The 12379-nt window shown below is 46.4% G+C and overlaps 1 protein-coding gene across 2 annotated transcripts in view; it reads left to right on the forward strand.

The window, feature by feature from the left end:
• DSCAM (DS cell adhesion molecule) overlaps positions 1 to 12379 on the forward strand; it is a 746447-nt gene that overhangs the window by 597511 nt on the left and 136557 nt on the right. For both annotated transcript variants that reach the window (XM_074389246.1, XM_074389247.1), the window contains exons 14-15: positions 233 to 361; positions 7907 to 8074. In XM_074389246.1, coding sequence (XP_074245347.1) covers positions 233 to 361; positions 7907 to 8074 — 297 coding nt within the window. The remainder of the gene's footprint in view (positions 1 to 232; positions 362 to 7906; positions 8075 to 12379) is intronic.

A 12379-nucleotide genomic window follows, 5' to 3' on the forward strand; every position in this document is an offset into this window, starting at 1 on the left:
TTTTATATCTTCCAGGTTTGGTCCAGTTCTTAAGTGCTTGGAAGTCTTGGAAAAGTGGATTTTCTCCTCCCTAAAATGTGATTCAGAAAAAAAAAAAATGCTTCCAAATGAAAAGCGTCTGTTCTTGTCTAATGCAGACAAATCATTTGTGAGCCATGCTCAGCATTTCCTCTAGCATTTCATATCAGAGGTCTGTGTGAACTAACTCTGAGTCTTTCTGTTGATGGCGCAGAGCCCCCAGACCCTCCCGAAATTGAGATCAAAGATGTCAAAGCACGCACAATTACGCTCAGGTGGACCATGGGGTTTGATGGAAACAGCCCCATCACGGGCTACGATATTGAATGCAAAAACAAATCAGGTAAGTTCTTTATTTCCTCCAGCTTCATTTCCACCTCACAGTTCTTTTGTTTTTATCCTTATTAATGTAATTTACCTGTTAGTGCACAGCTCAGCTCACAGGAGCTCAGAGGACACCATTTCCACCAATCAGTCTTCCTCCTTGCTGGAAGCACATCCTGGCTTTCTGCTGTGGGAGTGGAGTTTCATGTTGAGGCTCAGCTCTGCTTCTTTCTTTTTGAGTCAGCCCAGACTTCAGTCTTGCTTCTGGCTGGACTCCTTGACATTGTTAGCCACCCATCGGCATGTCAGCAGTGGCTGATGGAACCAGGCCTCCACCATGATCTTTTCTATCTCACCTGCTCCCTTCACTTTCTGTTTCCCCAGTTGGAGTGACTTTTGTAGAGCCTGATACCATGTCCTGCACTCAGAGTGCTGAGCTCTAGCTGTGCTTGGTGTCTGTCAGATAAACTGTGCAGTGGTATTTAGTGCAAGAAAGGGAAAATTCACTCTGCAGCAACCTCCTGGAAATGCCCAGGGACCATCAGTAACACTGGCTGCTGCACCTGGGACCACTCAGTCCAGAGCTCATAAATAAAACTGACCCCACTGCCAGGGCCACTGCAGGTATGCCCCTTCATTGTCTTCAAGGATCAATGTGGGGACCATTTTGAACTTTATGATGCATCAGGCGAGGGTAGAATACCACCACTGTGGCCTCTAGTCAGAATTTTCACTGTCTCATAAAAGATATGAGGAATTCGAGCACCACCAGCATGGAAAGGGTTAATAAAATCCTTACTGACCACAAAAGTGGCTTTAGTTTTCCCTACCTGGGCACCGCACGTTATTTCAGGTCACCCGGTTATGACCCATTTAGGATCTTTGGCACTAAAGCTGTAGTAAACAATCAAGCTCAAGGCAGCTGGGAACCACAGGTTAGGAGTGAAGAAATGTTTCAGCAAGAGCAAGCCAGGAACAGGGCCAGGAAATGGCGACTGCGAAGGAAAGCCTAGGGGTGGCTCTTTAGAAACTCAGGAGAGCAGAATTTGAAGATTGAGAAAACAGTGGATCAAAGCAAAAGCAAACATACTGTTTGAAAAGTAATATCCGTGACTTGCAGGGTTGGAAGTGCACTTAAGAAAAGATGGAGTGGCTCAGACCATCAGCCTCTGAATTGCGAAACTGGGGACCTAGAAGTGAGGTGTCACATACACAAGGCCCAGGAAGGGCCTTCCAAGGGCTAATTGGACTACAAATCTAACTGTAGCTGAGAAACGCTGCAGAGCCAGGGCCCTGGGCTCAGGGGTGAGGCTCAGTGACCTGGGGGGCTCGCCCGAGACAGTGCTGAACTAAATGAGTATTTTGGGGGGATGAGGATGAACAAGATTCCCAAGGGCCCAGGGAGGAGAAGCTGACCTTGCCTTTATTCCAAAGAAGTAGAATTACAAGTTCACAGACGCAGGTCTTGAAGTGAAGCAGGTGCTTCTCAGGTGAGGCAATTACATTTGAGCAGAAACTGGCCTGGAATGTGGTGACAGTGATGAGAGCACAGACAGATGCAGTGAGCGTCCTGGAGACAGGGACAGCCCTTTATCTCACTGGCTGCGAACTGGCTATGGTGCTGCAGGCTGCCTGTGCTGTTGATGCTGAGCACACAAGTGGCCTCCCCTAGTGGAGCAGCTCAGGACCACCCCAGTCCTCAGGAAGGGTTGGGCATTGCCGGATGCTGGTGGCAGGTCCAGGCTCAGTGGTTTGGGACCCAGCCTGTGTGGGATTTCCTGCTAGGCCTGTGCACCAGCTCTGCGCCTTTACCTGCTCCCCTCATCTGTGAAGCGGTTATCACTGCATCCACCTCAAAGGACTGGCAAGGAGACCACAAAGGCCACCAGCTGCCTTCTGCCTCAAGTCCTCCCTTCCCTGGACCACCCAGTTACTACCCACTCCTTAAATCCCACATCTCAGCTGCTCACTCAGCTCCACCTCCCTTTCAATCTGGGCCTGTGGCATTACGTGTCATCGTATACGTACCTCTGTGATTACTGACAAATATACTGATTAATGCATTTCACCTCCACCATGCTAGAGGCTCCTTGGGGTAACCCTCCACCTAGTAAGTCTATTTTCACCCAACTCATTTCTCCAACACCCAGCCCCGCACCTAACATATGGAGGCACTCGGTGGATGCTGGTGAACTCTGAGAAGGGAAGACATTGTAAATGCTTTCTTCATTGACCAGAGCATACTCAACATCTAATAGGTGGTAGTTTGTAGATTGCTCCAGTGTACAGGAAAATGCTTAAGAGTAAAATGCCTCTAAAACCCTCTGTGTTAGTTAAACTACTTGCTCAGCATCTAGGAGTTCTCACTATCTCCCCACTCCCCAGGGGGTTCCAAAAGGCAGGGACTCTGGTTCTCTGTGTTCTGGGATCCCCAGCACCCAGCACAAGGTCTGTCAAGTAAAGAGTGTACTATAAATGTTTATTGCATTTAATTTACATGCAGTCAAAATCTAAAAATCTTTATTATCCACAATATCTTTAAATGTATAAAATGATCATGGTTTATATAACCAAAGCCAAAAACTCCTTATCTATAAAGCCAAGTACAGGAGGGATTGAGGGAGATTCTTCCTATCCTTCATGCTCTACTTCACCCAGAGACAGGGCCAGCCGCGTGGCTAAGATGTTTACGCAGCCCTGGAGCAAGTCATTTTAAGGGTCAGCATGGGTCCCAGGAGAATCCCTGGGCAAAAGCTCACACAACAAGCAGATCCAACTCCATGACTAAGGTCTCCACCAGGAACCTACAGAACTTCCATTACTTTCAGTTTGGAAGCCCTGGGAGGAAGAAGCCATGCTTAGAGTAGAGAGCACCTGTACTCACTGCTGTAGGACGTGTGTTCATCAGATTTTTTGCGTATTAGTTTCTTCCTCAATATACTTTTGGTGTGTAAAAATTACAACCCCAATTTAAGTGAGTGCAGTTTTAGACTAAGTACATAGAAAACAGATCCTTCAAGTATTAATAACAGCCTAAATGTCACTTCTTCCAGAAAGCCTTCCCTGACTACCTATTCCCCTTCACTATTCATCGCATGCCTTGAACACTCGGTGGGCTCATGACGATTAATTTACCATCTGTACCCCATGGGACAGTTGTTCACCTATGGGCCATAGTGAGCCCTGAGGGCTGGGATTGTGTCTGACAAACGCTATGTTATGTCCCTGCACGCCTCATAGTGCCTGGCACGTATCCTAGACTCACAATAACCATTAGTCAAATTGTTGATGCTCAACCTCTGTTTTAGGCAATGGTGAAATTATACCCTCAAAAGTTTTCCTTTACTTTTCATTAATTGTCAAAGAAAGCAGCATATTACCAAGGTATTAAAATACTTCACATTCTTAACAAAAAGAACTGCTACAAGTGACCATTCACTCTATACTTGAACAATCCTAGAAACAGAGACTCACTAACCCAGGAAGGACAATTCTGCCTTTGACCAGCTGTGACTGCTACAAGTTCTTACATTTATTGCACCAAAATAAACCTTCCTGGATCCAGCGGCTCTCTTCCCATCTCTAAACCATTTGGCCAAATGACAGCCCTCTCAGGATTTGACAAAAGATTATTTTCCTCGATTTACTGTTTTCCAGGAAACACTGAACATCCCAAGTCCTTGTTCTTGCATCTCCTGTCATGAGCTCCTGCCACCCCCCGACTCTGGTCATGCCCAGTGACAGCACCAGAGGCATCATCCAGCCAGGCACAGGCACAGTGAAGCTGTGCCTTCCTCATCTGGAATCTTCTTCTTCTCTGCAGCTGGCAATTACACAGGCTGCTTTGGTTGCCACGTTTTCTGATTCCCAGGGACTGCCACTTCTCTACATGGACCCAAGCCACCTTTAGCATTCTTTACATCATCTTGTCTGGGGACTCCCAGCAGATCTGTCTACAGTTTACTGCCTCCTTTTATTCTCCTCCTTGGAAGGCAGCCTGCCCTTCAGAGTCTGTTTCTATGGTGGCCCCTCCTGTCCATGGTTTCTCTGGTGGCCCCTCCTGGCCACAGTTTCTCTGGTGACCCCTCCTGTCCACAGTACCTCTGGTGCCTCCCTCATATCCCTGGTTCCTCTGGTGAGCCCTCCTGTCTGTGCTTCCTCTAGTGGCCCTTCCTGTCCCCAGTTTCTCTGGTGGCCCCTTCTGTCCCTGGTTTCTCTGGTGCCTCTCTCCTGTCCACAATTTCTCTTGTCCCTCCTGTACAGGGTGCCTCACAGGTCTCTGACCAGGCTTCAGAAGCATGGCAAGCTCCGTCACACCCTGGAAAGTAACCAGGAAACACAGACTCTGACACAGAAGGCACATTCCTCCAGCCCTTCTCTTCTCTTGGGCTTCCCACCCCCAGTTCACCCTGAGGACTGTTATCCTTGAGAAGACAACAGAGGGAAAGGAGTTTTCCTGTGTCCCCATACCTCCTCCTATTCCCCAATGTGGAGGGCCTGCTCCTTCTCCCAGCAACCCCTCCATTGTTGAGCCTTTTATGTAATTCACCTCTAGAACTTTCAGTTACCCTCACTCATTCTGATCTTTAGCCTCTAACAGCATTTCTTCATATCAAGTCCACTGTCTTATATTAGTCCTTGTTGTTCTTGCATCCACTGGATTTGGGGTATCTGACCCCCAAAGTGAGCTCCCCAGCAAGCACCCAATACAGACTTACTGGTACCTGTCAGCTCCTCATTCCTTCCTCACAGCACTTGCTTGGAATTGCAGAGGCTGCAGTGAGACTCTGAACTTCCCCATCCTCCTATACCACCAGTTTCCCTGGAGCAAGCCATGGCATCCTCCCCACTCTTTCAGTGAATGCTTCTGATAAGTTCTTCCTAAACCAGGCTGCAACTCTGAGCCTATACAGCCCTCAGTCTTCCTGCAAACCCACAGATGGTACAATCATATTTGGCCAAAATTTTCTTCTCTTGCCTTTGAACAAACGATTTCTCTGCATTGTCAAGTCAATAACTTGTCAGAAGGTCTTCTAAGCAACTGAGACTTTCAGCAGGTGCCTGGAAATATTAAAATCCTGTCCTATTAGGTGTTTTCAGAGACTATGTAGAGGTCATGAATTATGGGAAAATGACCTTGAGCTTGGAGATAACATGGGTGAGGCCAAATCCCAGGCTTTCTTCTTACTAGCTGTGTAACAGGGCTTCAATTTCTTGACTGTCACTAAGGAAATAAAGGCCTTACCTTGGTAGGATGTTGTAAAATTTTAATCAAATAAAATAGTCTGTCCAAACTATACATCAGAATGACCCAGATAGGGACCCTTTTTAAAAACACAGGTTTCTGAGTGCCATTCCTCAGAGACTCTGGTTTACCATGTCTGAAAGCAGAACTGTCAAAAAGCCCCAGGGTGTTTCCAATGTGCCCACACATTTGGGAGCCACAGAAGTCATGTTTTAAAATGCCCAGCACATTGCCTTGATGGGATGATGAAGCTGAAAATTGAGATGTAAATATAACTAGGAAGAATGCACCGCTGACCAAATGAAGAAATTCTTAGGAGTAAATCACACACAGAAATGTATGCATGGACATCCAAGATCTGCAGAGGCGAGTGCAAATGGGGAGAGTCTGGGAAGGCCACGGACAGGAAGGGTGAGATTGATTTTGTAATGGGTCCCCCAGCCCATTGGAGGGAGTAGGTGGTAGTTTCTACAGACACAGAGCAAAGGCAGCATCAGAGAGGGCTTATAAGTCACACTGGGAGATTATCGTACAAGGCAGTGTCACTGAGGTATGGGCTGAGGTAAAGAAACCTGTAGGGCATGGATGTGGAAGTGCCCAGTGACCACCAAGAGGGGACTGTCCCCTCTCTACCCAGGTCTACCATATGCTTTGGATTGGTGTAAGGGAACTGCAGTCATGGACATGCCTCTCCAGGCTGTCTGCCATCTCCCACACAAAACCTCCAGTGAAGATAGCTGTATCTTCATTGGCCCCATCAGTTCCGGAAAATTCCATGTTGCCTGGGCAGAGGCATTCACCACCACAACTGTCTACCTCCTCCTGGGGATACTTAGCAAATGTCTCTGTGTCTTGCAGCTCCAGGCATTCCTCCTCATCCTAAACATCTCTGCAGAAGGCCTGGCTTTCTCTCTGTGGGGCAAGCCCCCTTGGTGTGTGTCATTGCATTGATACAAAATTTCCTTTCCTCATTTGTCTTCTATTGAATCACATTCTTCTCCTCGTAAATTTTTTTCCAACTCTTCTCTTTTTATTTCATGTTCTCCTACCTCTAATCTTGATTCAAAATACGCTTTTTCCTTGTAACGCCAATATCGTCAGCTTCTATTAGGCTCCATTCTCTGAGAAGGTAAAGCATCAAAAAGCAGTCTTTAAGCCACATATTTTTTCTTCAATTCCAGAAAATCTCTTGCATTTATGTTTACATCTGGACAGAGAAGTCCCCCAAACTGCCATACTCACCCTTAGTGTGACAAAGTGATTGGTCCCCTTCCCAAGACTCAGAGGTCCATTTGTGGCTTATTTATCTATTAAACATTAATATACTATGTATCCACTGTGAGCCAGGTACTGAGCTAGCAAGAGGGATAGAAGACTGGGTATGGCCAGTATGGCCTCTGCCTGCCTAGAGCTTAAAGTCCAGCAGGGAATACAGATTATCCATGGCAGACTTCCTTGTGTGGTGAGCACCACCAAGGCAGACCCTGAGGAGGGTGGGAATATGTAGGCATCATCTCTGTCTACTGTCTTGGAGCCCCCTGTGTTCATCCCCAGCCAACGCCAGCTGTTGACCACCCACCCACAATCAATACTGCCCAAACTCTTTTGATATAAGAACCATGTATTGACATTCTCATAGTTGCGTGAAGCCCTGAAATCAGCAGATACAAAATGTCGCAGAGTCAATGATAACATTTCACATGAAACAGGTGCTGCTGTTATAATTAGCTATGGTTTAAAAATAATTCCTACAACCAAGGATTTGGCACTAAATGATTTCAAAAACATAGAATTGCAAAATATGTTTGGTGATCAGGATTTATCCTGGAATGAGATTGGTTTGTATAGGATCATCTTATTTTTACCACACTCTATTTGGGGAGGGAAGGATCTGGTATAGCTTGAAGTTTTGCTGGTTTTCAAAACCTTTTAGAACCAGCGATTTTGGGGGGACCCAGGGGTACCATCCAAACCATAGTTCATCGTACTGTCCCGTACAGTGAGTGCTCACAGTGGCCGTTGTCCACTCCACTGGAATTTCCCTTCTGTGATCTCCCCCGCCCCTCCCTGAACTCTCCTGACTTGTTGCCCCATGTCCCTCGCAGCGCGGATAAGGAGTGTGGGATGCCACATCCCCTCTGATAGCCAACTCTGCCAGAAAGCTGGGAACATTGTATTGAAAAATCACTTGGAGTGTAATTTTTTTTCTTTCCTTTTTTTTTTTTTTTTCGTTTATAATTCCTACTTGTGAACTTTCAAAGGCAGAGGAAAAAAACTCACATCTCTATCTCTTCTTTTTTGAAAAACAAAACCCAAAAGACTCCTGGGATTCTGCTCAGAGAACCAAAGATGTTTCCCCTCAGCTGAACTCGGCCACCATCATTGATATCCACCCTTCCTCCACCTACAGCATCCGCATGTACGCCAAGAACCGGATTGGCAAGAGCGAGCCCAGCAACGAGCTCACCATCACGGCGGACGAGGCAGGTGCGTGGGACTGGGCAGCATCGTGCTCTGGAGGAGCTCGGGAGCTAACTCTTTAGGGCTCAGATGCTTAAATGCAGAAGCAGACCTTTGCCCGTGCTAGGTGGAGGTCTTTGATGCGTGCTCTCCATAGTTCTCTGCCCTATAAAAAACGCAGACAGCGCTCTGCATCTTACTTTGAAGGCACTGCTCTTCAAATAGGATTTAGTTCAAGTTTCCCATATCCAAGACTTAAAAGAAAGACATATGAGGCTAACAATCTGGTGAGATTCAAAGAATCATGCCGTTTTACAATTCCTTTGTTTGGACGCATGGAATCCAGGTTGACAGGAGAACCGTGAGTGTATTTCTTGCCGGAGACCCTGTGAAGTCTAGTGTGGGAGGAAGGAGTAACGCTTAACTAAGAATCTGTGTGGGAGATGTGGGAAGGGGAGCAGATTATTGAATTGACTGAAAACATCAACATTTAAAAATAATTTTTTTGCTCTTTTTTACCATTACAAGTAACATTGTATTTACTGTTGCAAATTCAGCAGATAGAGACAAGCATTGTGGAGAAAGCAAAACAGCTTCCATCATTTTCCCACCTAGAGGTAACCCAGGAATAGGCAGATATAACAAGTTAAATAATTTTGTCACCCATACATGCACATGTGCACAGGCACTCACCATGTATCCACACCCCTTAACACACAGTGGACCACTCATGGTTCCTGGGGGTGAAATTAAGGTGTGCAGAGAACTGAGCAATGAGGCAATGGTCCATGAATGCTGATTGTCAATCTGCCTCCTGGCAAGAGGAGAGGAAGCCCCCGTGCTTGGGTTTCTCCCAGGATTAAAAATGAGGAGTGCATGCCTGGCTCATTTCTTGGAGGGAAAGGGTGTCCAGCTCCCAAATCTACCTCTTCTTTTCCTGTCCACCATCAGTGCAGTCAGCCACTCCCTAGTGCAGGAAAGCTGGCACCTTAGTCTCAGATCCGTTTCTCCGTCACCAAGATTAAGGTGATTGCCATACCCCGATGGCTAACAGAAGACCGGAGGTTTGTTCCAACTTTCAGTAGAGGTTGTTCTTGGCTTCCTTCCCACCACCTTATCTCTGCTACCCTCAGTAACAGCATCCCAAATAGAAATCGAGGTTATGTATCTCTTAAGTACTTTTCTACAATTTGTAATGATATCTCTTACCGTATATTTAACAAATCTCATATTGCCAAACCGGTAAATTATTTTCAAGTTTTCATTAGCATAAACACCACTACAATGGACATCCTAGTGCTATGTCTTTTACCATTTCTGAGATCATTTTCTTAAATTAAATCCTAAGAAGTTGATGGCTGGATCAACCAAATGCAACATTTTCACACTTCTGATATTTGTAATCAATGTTGTCTTCAAGAGAATGGGTTAAAATGTACAATTCTTCCTCAACTGCAGAGGAGTGCCCATTTCTCAATGCTGGAAGATGTCAGTTCTTGAAAATTGTTTTCAAGAGTGAGTGACAGAAGACCTTTATGCTAAAGTGCCTGAGAATGGGCTATTTCTGAGACTTGGATTCTCTGTATGATTTCTCATCTGCAAAATGGACATTATGATGCCTTGTTCCTTACACAGACATATCTGATCATTGAAAAAAAAAAATCTCAAGCTCTGAAAGTACTTTGCATGTCTCAGAAAGAAGTGGGAAATAAGTGTTAATCTGCTCCTGCAAAAATAGAATTGTATTTAATTATGTATGTAAACAACCCACCAGCTTGCTCAGATCCCTGGGCTTTCATTATGCTGGATACTTAGAGAGAATAAGCTGTCCCCATCCTTCGGCCCAAAATGTCATCTCTGACTTCCTGCTCAATCTTCTCCTTCCTTCTCAATGCCTTTTCTCATCCCACCCCATCCCAGCCACCTCCTCAGGAAAACAGCATTTTTCGGGTGGTGCATTTTGCACCTGCTTTTCTGATTGCCGTCATTAATGCTGCTGTTGTTGCTTTTTTCTTCGTTTCCTCTGTGACCTCTGCTGCGGCTGGCAGTTGCCATGGCAGCAGCTCTCTCCCTGCCAGAAGGCCAGGTGAACAGCCTCCGGGGTGCTGGTCTGCAGGGCAGCTGCCTGGCATGTCTGCAGACAGATGCAGACGCCACCTCTTTGGCTCCCCGGCTGGCCTTTTGTATTGTATCTGGGTGCTGGCTGTGGCAGCCCCACACAGCCCCTATCCTTTAACATTCAGAGGAGCTAAGGGGAAATGAAAGGAAAGGAGCAGACTCCAGAAATGGAAAGCTGCAGCAGAGAACTTGTCTTTGTCTTGGTGCATACATTTGCATGGCTGAAATTTAAAAGTCAGTTTCCCATGTGTGACTTACCTCCAATGGAGTGCAAGTACTTGGCCAAAGGCATCCTTATTAGAGTGTTCAGCAGGGGCTGGAGACACTGCCTCTGCTCCCCAGCAGCCGAACCCAAAGGCACATCTTTTTAGGAGCTGTAGCTATCTTGAGGTGACCTTGTCCCACTCTTCCCTTACTCCTCATATGGGAGTCTCTGGAAGCTGTCGGCCCATTCACTTTTGCTATAATATAGTACCCAAGTCTTGGGCACGTGAGGATGCCTCCCCCAATGCTACTACTTTGCAATGACTCAGTGACTCCCCAGAGCCCAACACCCAGCACCAACCTACCTTTTCATGCTCCCAAACCCTATCGTTGTACTTCTTCCCTTGCCTGGAAGGCACTGCAAGTTCCACGTCCCCTTTTCTGTGCTCTTCCTTGAAAAGCCAAGTTCAAAGATGCCTTCCTCCCTAGTGCACTGTCTTTGTCCATCTCCTGCATACAGTTAGTGACTCCTCAGCTCAGCGCAGAGGAGGGATTTTACCAACAGTAACCTTTGAGGCATATCATCATGTCTCCATGGACCCTGTTGTCCGTGATGACATCGGGGGGCTATGAGCCCCTCCACAGCAGGAGTCATGTGCACTCACACTTCTGTTCCTTGTGTGTGTCTGGCATAAGGGAAATGAACGTATGAGATTAACAGTTATAAACATTACTCACAGTGTTGCCTTCAGAATGGGTGCCGCAATGAGCAGAGTTATGTGTTTGTTGAGAAAACATATACTGAATGAAACCCACACTGAAATGCTGAAGGGTGCTCTGGTCTGAATGTTCATGCCTCCCCTTTCAAATTAATATCTGGAAACCTAATTCCTAATGCAATAATATTAAGAAGTGGGGCCTTTAGGAGGTGAGGGTGGACCCCTCATGAATAGAATCAATGCCCTTTGTAAAAGAGGCCCAAGGCTCAGTGAAATCACTTACCCCTCTGCCACAGGAGGGCACAGGGAGAAGGCACCATCTACGAACCAGAAGAATGAGCCCTTACCAGACACCAAATCTGGCCTCTTGATCTTGAAATTTTCAACCTCTAGAAATAAATTTCTGTAAGAAATAAACTTCTGGGCCAGGCACAGTGGCTCACACCTGTAATCCCAGCACTTTGGGAGACTGAGGCAGGGGGATCACCTGAGGTCAGGAGTTCAAGACCAACCTGGTTAACATGGCGAAACCCTGTCTCTACTAAAAATAGAAAATTAGCCAGGTGTGGTGGCACATGCCTGTAATTCCAGCTACTCAAGAGGCTGAGGCAGGAGAATGGCTTGAACTCTGGAGGTTGCAGTGAGCTGAGATCGCACCATTGCACTTCAGCCTGGACAACAAGAATGAAACGCCATCTCAAAAACAAAACAAAACAAAAAAGGTGTACAAACTATGCTAAGTTCAAGGTCTGGAGGTGAACTTTGGCTCCCCAACTGTAGTTTGCTGACCCTTCAGTGAATGGAGGATGGGAGCTGTGGCTCACTGAGGGTGCACAGTCAGACTCTCCATGCTTCACTCTGGCTCATTGTTGCCAAGCAGGAACTCAAGAGTAACTCAAAATTTAGATTTTGAGCTGAAATTTCCAGATTTTAAAAATTAACACTGAATTTAGAAGTTTGGCACAACACTAAGCAGAACTCACATCCACAGGCCTGGTCTGTTGTGGGCTGCAGTTTACAGCCTGGGAAGTGCCCTATTCCATCAGGACGGGGGATGGCATCTCCAGCTCCAGAGACAGCCATTTCATGGTTGGTCACTGGAGCTGTGATAGGGGCTGTATTCTTCCCCCATCTTCTTTCCCCTGGCCTTCCTGTCCTATCCTTTCACCTTTCTTTACTTTTCTTTATGAAGTCTTTGTCTTCTTTATGAAGTCCATGTTGGTCAGGCTGGTCTCTAACTCCTGACCTCAGGTGATCTGCCCAGCTCGGCCTCCCAAAGTGCTGGGATTAT

The sequence above is a fragment of the Saimiri boliviensis genome, chromosome 18, assembly GCF_048565385.1.
Source record: "Saimiri boliviensis isolate mSaiBol1 chromosome 18, mSaiBol1.pri, whole genome shotgun sequence".
NCBI lineage: Eukaryota > Metazoa > Chordata > Mammalia > Primates > Cebidae > Saimiri > Saimiri boliviensis.